General features: G+C 38.5%; 1 protein-coding gene across 1 annotated transcript in view; it reads left to right on the plus strand.

The window, feature by feature from the left end:
* The first annotated feature begins 11 nt into the window (after window positions 1-11).
* The window catches only part of LOC135469202 (dynein axonemal heavy chain 6-like), a 90,730-nt gene continuing 73,786 nt past the window's right edge, over window positions 12-16,955 (plus strand). Inside the window, 19 exon segments of the mRNA XM_064747753.1 lie at window positions 12-182; window positions 587-699; window positions 920-982; window positions 1,252-1,519; window positions 1,936-2,110; window positions 3,129-3,313; window positions 4,261-4,299; window positions 6,338-6,387; window positions 6,646-6,817; window positions 7,243-7,480; window positions 8,708-8,831; window positions 10,104-10,210; window positions 10,612-10,844; window positions 11,351-11,473; window positions 12,275-12,448; window positions 12,884-13,102; window positions 14,075-14,355; window positions 15,596-15,828; window positions 16,294-16,484. Of these exon segments, the coding sequence (XP_064603823.1) occupies window positions 51-182; window positions 587-699; window positions 920-982; window positions 1,252-1,519; window positions 1,936-2,110; window positions 3,129-3,313; window positions 4,261-4,299; window positions 6,338-6,387; window positions 6,646-6,817; window positions 7,243-7,480; window positions 8,708-8,831; window positions 10,104-10,210; window positions 10,612-10,844; window positions 11,351-11,473; window positions 12,275-12,448; window positions 12,884-13,102; window positions 14,075-14,355; window positions 15,596-15,828; window positions 16,294-16,484 (3,120 nt within the window). The 5' untranslated portion in view covers window positions 12-50.

The raw sequence follows: 16,955 nt of genomic DNA on the forward strand, positions 1-16,955 counted from the left end.
CACAGGGAGTGGGCAGTGAGATATGGGATGAGGAAGACCCAGGAGAGTTCATGTACGCACTACTTCGTCAGCGGAAGAACAAGCGCAGTCGGTACAATCCCTATGATCTTCAGATTGTCTCTTCAAATGAAGCCAGGAAGAACCCTGTCTACTGGACCATTAGTGCCTCCTCGGTTACTATGGTGAGTACCCCTGCGTACAAGTTTCCTTATTTCTGTGGTTATTCTCTGGTGGCAGTTACATGTGCATGGGTGGGCTACGTTGTGGATTACCTGTGTCAGTGTATCTTACTTTCACAACAATGAAAGTATGTTAATTCAAAAAAAAAAATTAGTTTGAAATATGTTGGAGACGTTTTTGCAGTCTGGTACAAACTTAGCTGGATATCTTGGCTTGTAATAGTAAATAGTTGTTGAACCGGCAAAACCATATATGGCAAGAGATGTGTGGTGTTAAAACAGTGTACAGTATCATGTGCCTCATCAGTTTAATCTGAATGAATCATATATGGTTAAATGGTTAAGCTCACCCTCCTCACTGTTCTTACCTGTGTACACCCCCTAGTCATTTCTGTTTTGTGTCATAGTGTGTGGAGGGAGAAAGTGATAAGGAAACATTCTGTACCCCTGCACTCTGGTGGCTCTGGGAGAGGAGACTGTTTTACACCATCTATGAGAAACCTGTCTTTGTCAAATTCAGGTGAGTTGGCCATCCTTTGAAAAGTAGAATTTCTTTGGTGAGCTGAATTCCTGGTCTAAAATTTTGGGTGTACTTTTCTGTTTGACCTTTTGAAGCATATTGAAAATCTCAGTATTACATGTATTTTGATACAGTTTATTTTTCAGATATAGAGAGAAAGTTTTCGAATACACTGAAGTAATTTCCATTCCAAACTAAAAAAAAATTTTTTTTTTTTAAGAGTGTGGAAGACATTCAAGTCATGGCGAAAAAATGTGAGGCACCAGAAGAACAAAGGGAGCAAGTGAGTAGATAGCAAACATGATCAGCTGTCATATTGACTTGTCTGAGATATGTGTAGCTCTGAAAAAAGAAGGAATAATACTATTTGGTGAATCTTTAACTTCATACATATGAGATTGTTTTACAAAATAATCTTGATCTAATTTTTCCTGAATTAATGATATTAATTATATGTATTATATATGTATTAAAATGCTTGTTTACATTATGGTATAAAATATTTTGGACATCTTAGTTCATTCCAGTGTATTATAACCTCTCTCTTTGCAGAGAATTGCTGTGTAAGCGTCTGTTTTTGGCCAATGAAGTGTTGCAGGGTTGTCTGCTGCATGTACGCGGCCTGTGTGAGGCTGCGTCTTGCAGTACAGATGGGATAGGGTTGGAACACAGTGCCATCTCATTGGTAAATCTAGACCGTTCTCAAACCCTCACCCTCACACAGTTTATGGAGGCTCAGAGAACCCATGGAGAGGCCGCTCTTAAGAAGATCAATGCTCTCCGGGACAAGATTGTCTCCATTGTCTGGGAATCCTGTGCTGTAAGCTGACAAATCTTTAGTGTGACATGCATTTTTTTATTCTGTTGTAAATCATTTGTGAGTTTTCTTTTAGATGGAGAAAATTTACCATTTGAAAGTATCAAATTTTTCCAGAAATTTTAATTGAAGGAATGTGACATTGTCATTGTATCGTTTCTCATCATAATCCTTTGAAACTTTCAAACATGTTAAGAGATCATTTATCCTTTTTTAATTTCGTATAAAAATTCAAAATGTTTCAAAAAGCTATTAGATCTCATGTCGCTTGTGTAAATGTAATAATTAAAGAGTAAACTAGAATGTAGTATCACTGTATAAAAGCTACTTTTGATGGCGTAGTGCAGTATGAAGAAATCTTAAAAGAACTGATAATATTGATATGCTATCTACATGTAGTTTGTTTCTTCATCTTTCAGACTGTAGCAGAAATGGAGGGTGTGACAGCAGGGATCCGACCTGAGGGGTCCAAGAAAGTGAAAGTAGTGGAGCCTCCACCTCCAGAGCCTGAGCCTCAGGGGTTCAAGTCTCGGCTGAAGGCTAAGTATGGGGACAAGCCGATGGCAGAGCGCAAGAAACCAGCCCAGGTGAAAAGTAAGAACCACAGGGATCAGTGTCAACACTAGTGTACATTGTGGTGTTCTGCCTTAATGCATATATCATAGACTATTCACTGTGTATCATAATCAACCAAGCTGTACATTCTCTTTAAGCAATATTTTGTCTGAATATAAAAGCATTGCCAATATTGCAATCTCAGGTCGGGGGAAAACAAGCCTATGCATCATGTTTGAATGCCTCTTCCTGAAGAATCGACATGCCTCACCTATAAGAATGCCTCTCTTAGAGTAAATTAACAAACATTGCCTATCTTATGCTTTTCCTAAAGGAGATGGCAAACATTGCCAATGTGAATGCCTCTCATACACGAAATAACAAACGTTGCCTATATTAATGCCTCTCCTAGAGGAAATCACAGGTATTACCACTTTATAATGCCTCTCTTCAGTCGTCGGGTGGTGGGAGGGAAGAACTTGTGTTGCTTAAATCAATGCCTCTCCCGAAAATAAAAGGCATTGCCAGTATTAATGTTTGTGAAGATGCAATGTTCATGCCACTATTAAAACCTCTAATTTTGAAGAGAAGCATTAATATAGGCAATGCTTGTTTATATAGTCCTGTATTCCCTGGAGGTCTTCGTTAACTAGTGGTTAGTGTGTTCGTGCAACACAGACTCTGGAGTCTCTCAAGTCCAGCGAATGTTGGGTTCCTCTTTGGTTGTACTTTGGGAAGCCTAGCTGTCAGCAACATGTGGATGGTCATGGGCTTTCCCTGAGCTCTGCCCGGTTTACTCCACCGTAATGTTGCCCCCCTGTTGTAATGTTTCCTTCCATGCATAGAGGAACTAAAAATGCCTAATGAAAAAGAAGCTATGTGTGTACATCAGCATTTCCAATTTGACTGAATTTAAAAAATTATACATAACATTCCTTAGCAGTTCATGGTGATAAAGTGTAGTGATCATTTTTTCTTTCTATGTCCGTTTGTGTGTCTTGTTTTGAATGAGCATTCATACACCTGGCTGCTATTGGGTAAATTTCTCAAACTACAGGAGACAAGCCTTTGTATGCCGAGATATCTGAGTGGCGAAAAATCTTGGCCCGTCTGGCTCATTTTCTAAAAGCTGTGGATTATCTTCTCTTGGAGTTTCTTCGGCGTCTGGTTGTGACAGCAATGAGACAGCTCCGAGAGTATTTCACAGCATCATATAATGTAGAGGAAGGTGACTCTGATGAGGTAAGTCCATTTCATATCAAGATTAGTGTTAATTAAGCTTGTGCTTTATTGCCTTGGCTGCTTAAGGGTGTTAGGAGGACAAGGAAGTACATGGTGTAAGTGTGCATCTGCTCAAAAACAGTAATGTAAAACTTTTTGTTAAACGTCAAAAATCCTTGGCAGAAAGCTGCAGATAGCATTAAATAAACATTGATGACAGCTATGTCTGCCTGTATTTACTTATTTGGCCATTGGCAGCTAGTTATTTGCAGAATTTTCCCTTTTGGTTGTTGTTGTTTGATGAAACGGAATAAATGCAACTAGTAGCATTTCGCTTTTCTCTGCTGGACTCAACAGCTCTCATCAATGGATATATCATCTAAAATTGTACTAGTAGAAAGCATGATGGTTAGAAAGGCAGTCGTGCTTATGTCATTTGGTTTTTATCCTAAAAACACCAAAACATGTAGTACCTCTGTGTGAAAATATCTCAGAGAATATACACGAGAATATGTACCAGATTCTCTTTTTAGCTCTGTAGTTAATCACTTTTTTTTCTGGGTAATGAAAGATTTTATGCTGTATGTGTTGATGACTGACTCTGTCTGGCTTGTTGAATAACTGCTCACATTTACCTTTGCCTGACTCAACCATTTCAGAGTGTTCTATTATACATCAGCAATGACTATTATTCCAGCAAGACTGTTTACTTTAAATAATTCACATTGACCTCATTGCATTAGCTCCCCTGATATACCCTGAAGCTGTATACATGTAGGTAATAGCAGCTGTAAAATAACGTCAGAATTCTGGAAATACTTTGGTGGTTTGAAAGTATTTAAAAGATCAAGATCGAGGTTATCATTCAGGGTAATGTTTTGCAAAGACTGTTCATTTCATCATTGCTTCTAACTATCAGTGAGTTATGTTAGGTTTTCAATTAACATTGACTGTCACAATTACTGTAGAGTAACTCTAGAATAAACACAGACCATTGGTGGAGAGAGGTAAGATACCTTGAATGAACATAATACCTTTAACATTATTAACGCTGAAAACCATTGATTAACTTAAGTTTTGTTCTTTGTTGTCATTTATCAGCCACTTTTCTGTATTCATGTTTAACAGACTTGCTTGTATTTCTCATTGAACTTGTATTCATGTTATTCACTTGTAACACTGTGAATATTTAATTTTTGTCTTCACATTTATCATTTGTGAATGGAGCTTGTGTATATTTTTCAACCTGTTTGATTGCTAAAACAGTGTCACTATGATAAAGCTGAAATATTGCTGATGTGTTGGTAAGCTATAATGGTTAATTCATTTCTTACATGATTACCTTGGTATGTTTTGAATATATTATTCTGTAGACTGATGAAATTAATATAGTTTTTGAAGACAGCAGCTAACTTCCACATTATAGTTTTATTTCTGTCATAAAAATTTTAACATACACAAAGTTCCACTATTATCTTGCGGTATAAACTCAACCAAATAAATTAAATAAATAACATGGATCTTGTCTATCAAGTATTATTTACATTCGCATGGATTTATTCTCTTTGCATTAAAAAGCCAGTGAATTTAATACTAAAATCATACATTTACCTGGACAAGCTAAACACTGTGTGTTATCATGCTGCATACCTGGGCCCACTTGCATGAAGCCCTCTTAAAATTAAGAGTACATAACTACCATGGCGATGTAATGCCTACAGGGCTGGTAGCCATGGTAGTTACGTGCTCTTAACGTGAAGAGGGCTTCATGCAATTGGCACAATACTGTATCTAATAAATATATAGACTCATAAAGTCCTTGATTATCATATCAATATCATTGTCAGCATATGCTGAAATTCTTGTTTATACATGTACCTTCAAAGTGTTAAACATTAGGAATTTTGCAGATTATTGCTTGTTGAATAGGACTTTCAACATTTTTTGAGCTTCTCCTTAGTAGGATATCAGTTATTATGCTTGTTGTAGGGTTGGTGGGAAGTATTTACCTTAACATTGTATTTAAAGTAATAATACAGTGTCCATGACATGTGGGAAAATTCATTACTAAATTGCCAATGGTTAGTGGTTTACTCAGGGCTCTCCACTTCCCCCACCCATGAAGCCGACAGCCACCGTATAAGTGAAAAGTCTTATCAAAATTCAACTCAATAAATATTACATATACACTTGCTTTTTCATATGTCTTGTACGCTTGATAAAATAAAGCTATTCATATATGCTGTTGTCTATTTAAAACCATTGAAACTGATCCAAGAGTCATTAAAGGTGGAGAAGACATAGAAAGTTCAGATTAAAGAGTATGAAAAGTTAGTTGTAAATGTGGTCTTCAAATATTTTTTTTTAGATTTTTCTTTAATGAGAAAAAGACACCTGGAAATAATTAGTGTATGGTGACTATTTAGGACCACCTCTAGGTATATTAAACAAATAAATAAATATATTTGCACTAGAATTTGGTCTTTTCAACAAACAAATGTGTTCAACCTGGATTTTGATTATCGTAGTAATAATTTTAATATATTTATAAATATTATCATAATTCAGGTTAAATGCATATGTTTGGACATACATATAAACACCATATTTAGATTCAAATAATTTTATTTTAGTCGAAATGCATCACATCCTTATTTAGAACATTATTATGAAAAGGATGTGGTACATAAATTTATAAAATTTATTTGAATGTAATTTGTTGTTCATGCATTTAATCTGAATTATGATAATATTTATGAATACATTAAAAATATAGATATGATCAGAATTCAGGTTTAACACATTTGTTAGCTGAAAAGACCAAATTCTAGTGCAGATGTATTATTAAACATGATTTGCATCCTCATTTATAACATTATTGCACAAAGACAATACATACCAAGAGGTGGTCCAAAATACCCATCATGCAGAAATGTTTTCAAATGCCCAAAAGTGGTAATACATGTACCTTGGTTGAGGAATGTTGGTGGCTACAAGTGAAAGTCATTTTTAATAAATACGTTGTATATTTGCATATTTATGCAGGATGACTCTGACAGTGATGCTTCAAGCCAACTTGATATACCAACATATAGGTATGTAGACTGATCTTGCTGTTTTCTGTAACTGCCTGGTATGAACTTTTCTTACATTTGTTTAAAAGTATTTTATATATACATACACACACACACATTCACATTGTATTAGTATGAGCACAAGGTGGGTGTTTATTTTATCAGATTTATATATCTTTGTCAGCTAACTTGCTTTTAATGTAAATTAGGTTTGTGATTAATGCCTTATATTGGTTCATCTTTTCATGCAATAACAGTTTTGATCATTTCTCTTACCAGCCGTAAATCAGTGACTCAAAAGAATGTCATGCAGTCAAAAGGCAGCGTGAACATTCCATCAAATGCGTTAAGCACAAACTCACCACAGATCGTCCATGGAAGTAGTTATGTCATCCCCAAATATGACTTTGAGAAACCAGAGTCTGAAGTTGGACTACCAGATATTGATGAGGTTTGTCAGTTAACTCTTAGTTCCTTGTTTTAGATGGTGCTTTCTTGTATATTGGTTACATGACATATTCCTTTGAGAGAATCAGAAGTCATTTGTTGTTTTTTGTTGTGTTTTTTTTAAATTTTCATATCTCAATTCTGTATTCTTTTTTTGTTTTGTAATGTGTGGTTTTCTTTGTGGACTTTATGTTATCTGAGTCTGAGTTAGTTCTGAAAAAGTTAAATGTCAAGTCGTCATGAGCTGGACATCATTGTTATTAGTATTTCATCCTGACAAATGCAAATATTTGAGTGAAAACCATGTTTCATATGTTTTGTACAGCTTCTAATATACTAAGTTTATAATACATGGACAAAGTATTTATCCTTTGTACATGTGCTGCTTGAATGAGATGTGTACATATTTATGTCCTGTGTTTTGTACAGGTTCTGGAAGAGATTAGACAGCGTGACATCACGGAGGAAGTCGCCTTGCCAGTGTTCTTCATTGAGTTTGTTCTGAACGCCTCTGTGGAGAGCGTACCTAGTGGTATCCGCTCCCGCCAGCGGGCTTCCATCCACTCCACCAACAACCTGCTGGCACAGAGCAGCCTCCTTCAGGAACTTGCCCACGGGATGGAGGTGAAAAAGTCTGTTTCCTTCCCAGAGGAGCCAGAACTTTCAGGTGGGGAAGAGGACATGTCCTGTTGGGTGTGGCAGACTTCATGTACATATATTATATACCAAGATTAATTCCCATTGTGTGTTTTTCTTTATTTGGTCTGTAGTAAACCTTAGGAAGAGAGAGAAGGGTGACACTTTTAAGCTCATGTATGTGGTGAAAGAACACTTTAGCTGAATCTTTGTGAACTTACACTGACGTCACAAAATTTGTTGAATTAATGCAAACGTTTATGATACATAGATTCACGTATATTATAAATACTGCAGGGCTGGCTTAAATTTTTTGCACAAATATAACAAGACAGTAAAAGGAAATCTAGCATGCTAAAGTCTATGAGAATCACAAATAGAAACCTCTGTCTTTATGGCAGCGTGGTTACAAACTAAATAACATGCGCCTAGTTGACATGCTTACAAGTTTAGCCCTCTCCGGTCGTACATGGGAAGGTCTGTCAGCAACCTGCAGATGGTCATGGGTTTCCCCGGGCTCTGCCCGGTTTCCTCCTACCATAATGCTGGTCACCGTCATATAAGTGAAATATTCTTGAGTACAGCGTAATACACCAATCAAATAAATAAATAAATACAAGTTTAGCCTCTTTCCTTAATACTTCATGTACCTGCTGCAGGTCCTCAGTGCTTATTCAAGATGTGAATATTCCTACTTTTATTGGGGATATTAATTAAAATTATTTGAAATGGGAAGAAGACTGAAGAAGCCACTGATTTGTATTCTAATAGTTTCTTCTCCTTGTCACAATAAATCAGACCAGACAGCAAATTTTATTAATTTCCCTACAGATGTAAAGCATTTGTCATCACACCTATCCATTCATATATTTGAATGGCATATTCGAGAATTTTTTAATTTAACCACAGTGGTCCCTCGTCTGGATGGAGGAAGCTGAAGTGCACTCAATAGACCATTGATCTTTGGCTAAACTTTGGCGATGCTGACAGATTTTCTGTTATAGACCATCCACCTTTGGCTATACATTGGTGATGATGACATATTTTCTGTTATAGATTTTCTGTTGTATGACCTACATTGTGCACTACATGCAATATTGGTGAAAGACAGGTGATCTTCAATGAATGTGCAAACAGTTTAACAAGTGCTGTGCACTGCAGATCTCACCAAGACTATATGAAAATGAGAGGGCTTATTCATGATGCTCTGATTTTATGTTATTATTTGGATGATGAGTATATGTTTTGTGTTGTGCAGAGAGTGACAGCGAATCAGGCTACAGTGAATCTGAGGAGACCGAAACAGAATCTGGAGAGGAGCAAAGCTTGGAAACGAAACACAGCTCTTCACTGGGGTTTGCCTACAAACACAACATAAGGAGGTCAGTAATCTGAATGAATGATGACACTAAATGCAGCTCCTCACTTGGGTTTGCCTGCAGACACAGTAACAGGAGGTCATTAATTTGTAACAATAACAACAAACACAGCTTCTCACAAGGGTTTGTCAGTAGACACTGTAACAGGAGGTCAGAAGTTTGTAACATTATCAACAAACACAGCTCATCCTGTGGGTTTGCCTGCAGACAGAGTAACAGGAGGCCATTAGTTTGTAACAATAACAGCAATCACAGCTTCTCACAAGGGTTTGTCTACCCAGTAAGAAGATTTATTTATTTATTTGATTTATTTGATTGGTGTTTTACGCCGTACTCAAGAATATTTCACTTATACGATGGCGACCAGCATCATAGTGGGTGGAAACCGGGCACAGCCCAGGGGAAACCCACGGCCATCCGCAGGTAGACCTTCCCACGTACGGCCGGAGAGGAAGCCAGCATTAGCTGGACTTGAACTCACAGAGACTGCATTGGTGAGAGACTCATGGGTCCACAGTAAGAGGAGGTTAGTTGTTTGTAACAATGACATCAAATGCAGCTTCTCATAATTGTTTGCCTACAGACACAGTAACAGGAGGTTAGTAGTTTGTAATTTTAACAACAAACACAGCTCCTCACATGGGTTTGCATGCAGACACAGTTACAGGGGGTCTGTAGTTTGTAACAATATCAACAAACACAGCTCCTCACATGGGTTTACCTGCAGACACAGTAACAGGAGGTCAGTCATTTGTAACAATGTCGCACTCAGCTTCTGACAATTGTTTGCCTACAGACACAGTTACAGGAGCTGTAATAGTTTGTTAAAATGTCTCTGTGATTTAGCGCTAACAGTTATACCAGAGCCAAACATTTAGACCCAAACTGGAATTTGCTAATATGTATAGTAACAGGAATGCGGTAGTTTGTAACAATGTCTCTGTAGAAGCACTAAGACACCACATTTACTTTCACTCTTGGGTTTGCTGATATGCACATTGAACATGGAGTCAGTAGTTTGTGACAATTTGTCTGTAGTGAGAAATACCAACAATGACACCACTAGGACACCACATTTACCTGGAGTTTTGTTGTTGATGGTGTTACATGCCTTTATCAAAGTAACGCAGATGTGTTCGATTTTAGATTTGATGTGTAAAAAAATGCAAACAGTTCTGTATGTTGTATTTTACTCATCATGGAAGTGCCGTATTTTGTGGGGTTTTTTTGTTTTTCATCACAGAAGTACTTTACATTCTATTTTTCTTCACACAGGAGCACAAGGGCCACTATGACCAAAGCCCACATCAGTCTATACCCTAGCCCAGAGGCCTTCCAGACATTAGTCAAGTCCCTCATTGCAGGTTTTGAGGAAACAATTGGTTAGTATGAGGTCTGTGAAAAGGTCCCGCTGCCAATCATTTTGAATTACTCTTCTGATATTTCTAGTTTATTGGATATTCAGATGGCTTTTCCTTATCAACTCCACTTGAGGCAATATCCCTAGTAAAATCCATGTCAGTGCTATTACAGCTTTTTTGAATGTAAACATATCATCTGCCACTAAAGAGAATGATCGGTGGTTATGGTACTTACCTTTAAATCACTTGTCACAGGAGACATGGGTTCAAGCCCATTGCTGGCCAGGAAAGTTTCTGAATTCCCCTGCTATCATTGTTCTCATGGTTTTGGTGCCAAGAAGCTGTCGGAGATAACACCCCTTTCACAAATATGCACTGCTAAATAGTTTTGGCGAACAAATCCCCTGATATCGTGGTTTCAGCTCAGGTCAAGTCGATGCTGAAGGAACCGCGTCTAGCCGTGTTTTATTCCCCACCAAAGCATGACCTGACACTGCAGATTGATGTGGAGGAGTTAGCGCTGAAGGAAGAAGCAGAACAGCCCTGGCCTGACACCAGCTCCCTGTTCAGTGAGGACACGGAGTACCAAAGCCTGAGGGATGACATCAGCCAGTGTATACAGATACAGGGAGAAAGGGTTACCGAATTCTCCAGTGTGAGCAGTTTGACTTACAGCTTACATCTTCTGTTGTTGTTGTAATGTATAATGTACATGTCAAGCTGGATAAAAATTGTGTATTTCTTTGAGGTGTTTCTCATTCTTTTGCTACCTGGGAAGTTCTACATTGCTCTTATAGCTGGTGGAATAAAATGGGGCTCACAGGTTATTTTGTGAAATGAGAAAATTAAAGAAATGCAATATTTATCAAAGTATCTATGCTGAAAAACAAATGTGTAAGGAACCAAAGAAGAATCAAAGTAAAAAAATCAATGTAGATGTGATACAGAGATCTAATCTCTTTCATAGAGTGATATAGTCTTTCTACGATTTTTAGTGACTCCTATTTCTAACAAAGTGGGACACCTACCTGCACAACAAGGGAGTCGCATGTTCATATAGATTTTTTGAAAGGGCATGATTTTTGAAAGGGGCGTGAGGAGTGAGATGAAAGTCTGATTTACATATCCTACATCTTCTGGTGTTCTTGTGTGTGTTTTCAGAGATACCAGTTGTTCTGCATGATGGTGGACCAGTCGCGCCAGGTGGATGTACTGGGCTCTATGGCCAGGAGGCCCTGGACCACAGATGAGTTCAGTCATGTGCTCAGGACTCACACAGATATGGTATGTCACTCTTAACACACATATCCGGTATATCACACTCATAACACACATCTCTGGTGCATCAGTGATAACAAGCAGATCTTATGCATCACATTCATAACATCACAATCATCTCTGGTGTGTCAGCGATATCATGCAGGTCGTATATGTCACAGTCATAACACTTATTTTTGGTGCATCAGTGATATCACGGAGGGCTTATATGTCACATTCATAACACACCTCTGGTGCATCCATGATATCATGCAGGTCGTATATGTCACAGTCATAACACTTATTTTTGGTGCATCAGTGATATCACGGAGGGCTTATATGTCACATTCATAACACACCTCTGGTGCATCCATGATATCATGGCAGGCTTATATGTCACAGTCATAACACATATCTGGTGCATCCATGATATCATGGCAGGCTTATATGTCACAGTCATAACACATATCTGGTGCATCCATAATATCATGGAGGGCTTATATGTCACAGTCATAACACACATATCTGGTGCATCCATGATATAATATGGAGGGCTTATATGTCACAGTCATAACACATATCTGGTACATCCATGATATCATGGAGGGCTTATATGTCACAGTCATAACACATATCTGGTGCATCCACGATATCATTGAGGGCTTGTATATCACAGTCATAACACACATCTCTGGTGCATCAGTGATAACATGCAGTGTATTACAGTCATAAAACACGTTTTTTGTCCATGTTATCCTTTGCTATCTAACCATGAGCAGTTGGTCAATGTTCAAATGGCAGTGTGTAAATTGTATTCAAATCTCACAGGTCAGAACAATGGAAGAAATGGTGACACAAAAGAGGATTGCCATGGTGCAACTTCAGGCAGACAAGTACAAAGCAGATTGTCTCCCCTTCCCTACACGAGTTATTGAGGAAATTCAAGAGGCTCTGCCCATTGTGGCTAACAAGAAGAATGAAGATCTGCTTACCATCATAAAGGTGAGTCTGTTTGTTTATGATAGTCCTGTATATTAGTAATAAAATTACATTTAATAACAGTTAAATGTGACTATATATAGATATTTGCTTATTTATTTATTTGGTTGGTGTTTTATGTCGTACTCAAGAATATTTCACCTATATGACGGCTGCTGGCATTATGATGAGAAGGAACTGGGCAGAACCCCGGAGAAACCCACAAACATCAGCAGGGTGCTGACAGACCTTCTCACATACAGCCGGAGAGGAAGCAAGGATGAGCTAGACTTGAACTCTCAGTGACCGCATTGTTGAGAGGCTTATGGGTCATTCCACTATGTTGGCATGCTAACCTAGATATTTTCATTGAAATACATCAGAACTACATAATAGGTAGAAATACTTACCACCTCTTATACAGCTAATTGTTGTTCCTCTGCTTTGATATTCCTACAGGGAGCCTCTAAAAAACTGGATCAGACACCTGCATCTGTTGAGGAGTTTGTTGAGCACCTATCGTTCCTGGGCAAGATGAACACAGAGTTACCTGCTCTTGATAAGGAATTTTTGGTTGTGACCAAGCTGTTCACTATAGCTGACCAGTACAATATAAGGATAGAACCAGAGGACTTGGCCCTGTACCAGACACTGGCTCCTAGCTTCCAGCACCTTAAGGTACATGTAATACTTGTATGTACATGTAGTAATCTCATCATCACAGTGTCAGGGTACGTGTACTTGAACAACCTCTGTTCATATAACCCTTGACTGCAACAAGCGCTATATGAGCTGTTCACGAAAAGATAGCATTAAGCCCTGCAGCTACAAATTTGTGATATGGTGTGAATGGAAATTGATTCACATAATTTGTGTTTATAGTTTGCCTTTAAGTTGAAAATGTCTATAACCTTAACATTGAGCTAGTCTGAGATATCTGATTACATGTAATTTGTTTCAATTGTGTTAAATGTTATAATGTTCATAACAGATTATGTCCATATACATGTATCTTCCTAAATATTACTGCTGTAAACTAGATACGTCACATCTCTTTGGACTGACACTCGTTTGGCCTTTTGCAACAATATTAAATACCCTATAACAAAGTACATTATTGTTTCTAACCAAAGCCAGGCCACTTTCTGTTTCTGGAGGTAGCACAGACTTGTTTGCTGTTTAAATGACATTTCATGTTTATGTTTACTGCTGGGGTTGACACAGAATTTATTCTTCCTTTATGGATGCATTCATGGCATAGGCTGGGTTTGCTTTTACAGTCAATGATCATTGTGCATGTATATGAAACAAATATGTAGCATTTACCTTGAAATTGGGTTAGTATGACTTTTTGCTGACTGTTTGTAACTTTAAACTATAAGTCCCCTGGTTACAATTTATGTATACACCCCAGATGAGAGATCACACTGCTTATGACATGGCCTTACCAAAGGATGCTCAAGTTGAGTGGACAAATTTTACTCATTTTTTGGGCCTATTTTTGCCTAAAATATGCACTTTTGAGTCAAATTAGTAGGGGCAATGTGACTTTGAACTGTGAACTAACCTACCCAGATTAGGCCCTGCTTACAGAATCTTGCATCATTCCTGTTTACTCGCTAATACATATTTTTTGGCTTTATTATCCAGTCAACTGTCCTGTACTGTGAGGCTAAAAAGGATGAGAATATACGTAAGTTCAGCTCAGACCTGGACAGACTGATTTCCAGCATTCGTTACCAGCTGATGGAACTGAAGAACCGTGTCAGAGACCCTAGCCTGCTGCATTCTGACACCATACCAGCCATGGCCCTTGACACAATACTGCACCTGCAGGAAGATGTGCAGTCACTGTCTGTGCGTGCACGCAGCTACAGCAGCTACCAGGAGAGGTTCGGCAGCTCGTTATCCCAGACCAAGAGGATGACAGAGTGAGTCATATTATATTATATCTAGTGTTCTAGTCATGTTTAAAGAGATGACATTGGTAGAACATGACATTTATAGGTCATGGCACTGATAGGTTATATTTATTTATTTGATTGGTGTTCTACGCCGTACTCAAGAATATGTCACTTTTACGACAGCTGTCAGCATTATGGTGGGTGGAAACCGGGCAGAGCCCGGAGGGAAACCCACAACCATCCGCAGGTTGCTGGCAGACCTTCCCACTTACGGCCAGAGAGGAAGCCAGCATGAGCTGGACTTGAACTCACAGAAACTGCATTGGTGAGAGACTCCTGGGTCATTACGCTGCGCTAGCACGCTAACCAACTGAACCACAGAGGCCCCGGCACTGATAGGACATGGCATTGATACAGTATGGCATTGATTGATGGGATTGTTAGGACATGGCATTGGTAGGACATGGCATTGATAGGGCATTGCATTGATAGAAAGTGGCATGGATATCCTTATGGCAGTGATAGGTCATGGCACTGATAGGACATGATATTGATAGGACATGGCATTGATACAGTATGGCATTGATTGATGGCATTGATTGATGGCATTGATTGATGGCATTGATTGATGGCATTGATTGATGGCATTGATTGATGGCATCTATAGGACATGACATTGATAGGACATGGCATTGGTGGATGGCATTAATAGGACATGACATTGTTATGACTTGGCATTGTTTTACATTGTATTGATAGGACATGACATTGATAGAATATGGCATTGAAAGGCCATGGCATTGATAGATCATGACATTGATAGGACATGACATTAATAAGACATAGTATTGAAAATGCCCTTATTGGCTCAGACCTGAGGATAGTCATGGGTTTCCTTCGGGCTCTGCCTAATTTCCTCGAACCATAATGCTGGCCACCATCGTATGTGTGAAATATTTTTGAGTACGGCATAAAACACCAATCAAATAAATAAATAAATGTTGGCTCAGACAGTAAAAGGTCTGGCTGGCTGTGATGTTAGACCAGTTGTCGTGGGTTCAAATCTAGCTCTGGTTGGTTCCTGTGGATCTTAAAGTAAAGAGGTTTGTGAGTTACCCGACGAAGGGTGGTGGTTTATGCCGGGCACTCATAAACCAGTCATAAACCTAACTGCTTTCATATGAGTGAAACTTAGGTGGGGTTTGAGTTTGCTACAGATCATGCAATCAAATAAAAGCAAAATTAATATGTAATACTATTATGCCAGGGAGTTCCTGTTGATGGAGACTAAAGATGACAAGGCCATAACTCAGGCCATTCAGTCTGAGTTGTCTGAGATAGAGCGTGACCTGACCCTGAGGCATCTGCTCTGGGAGTCCCAAGAGGAGTGGGTCAAGCTGGTGACTGAGTGGACTGCCTCCCCGTTTGACTCCCTCTCTGTGGAGAGTCTCCAGAAAAATGTCAGCCGCTTCACACAGACAGTTTACATGCTTCAGAAAGGTACTCACTTTTGTTGACTGTCTTTCATCTTTTGGACTTTATCTCCGTCTTATTGTGAAAAACGCAAAACAATATTGAAAACAATATTTTTATTGCAGTGTTTACTGTGACACAGATATTGGTTTTTTGGTGCATAAATTTCTTTTTAATTTAGTTTAAAATAGGACTTGGCCCATATGCCAGAAGAATACTGATCATTTACAAAAAAAGTCTTCTTAGTTTAGCATGTTTGCAAGAGAGACAAATTTTATAGGCAGTGCATTGTTTTCAGTGATATAAATTTGATAGACATCAGGCTCAGTGTTTTCATGATCGACATGTCATGTATTTTAGTATATTTAATTTATTTACTTAATTTTTCATTGTTAATTTTGAGTGGAAAACAGACAAAATGACACATTATCCTTGATAATTGCTGAGCACTGTAGTCTGACTTGTATCCCCTGTATGACCCACGCTCTATAGGTCTGCCGCCCAATGCCTTACTGCCAGCGCTGAAGGAGAAGGTGATGGATTTCAAACAAGGCATGCCTGTGATCACCAGCCTCAGGAACCCCTCCCTCCGACCTCGTCACTGGGCTGTCATTGAATCCACCATTGGGAAAGCCTTCAGCAAAGACAAGAAATTCACTCTGGGAAATCTTCTGGACCTAAAGGTGGGCTTTATATACTGTGTACATGTGATATGATACATCTTTTTCAACATGCAATTTAGTTATTTTATCTAAATAATTGGTCTTTTATGCCATACTCAAAAATGTGATATGTTATGGGGGCCCGCATTATGGTGAGAGGAAACGCAGGCAGACCACGGAGGTAAACTCACAACATGTAATTCAAGCAAGTATTAACTGATTTTTTGATGACAGTTGTTGATTTGCCATATTATTACATGTTTTGAAAGTTTCATTGTAATGCAGTGTGCAGTTTAGTTATCATGTTATAATCGTCTGAAAGGAATGTAATAGCTCTTTCATTGGTATAGGTCAGTAAATCGAAACAGTTGATGTGAACAGTGATATGTAAGACATGCTTAACCACACCATAGTGTGACGTGATAAGGTCCTGGCTGGCCCATTGCTGTTATTACCACTGCTGTTATAAAGTTTCCCCTGACCAGTGAGGTT

Source organism: Liolophura sinensis, chromosome 6 (genome assembly GCF_032854445.1).
Source record: "Liolophura sinensis isolate JHLJ2023 chromosome 6, CUHK_Ljap_v2, whole genome shotgun sequence".
In the NCBI taxonomy this organism is placed as follows: Eukaryota; Metazoa; Mollusca; class Polyplacophora; order Chitonida; family Chitonidae; genus Liolophura; species Liolophura sinensis.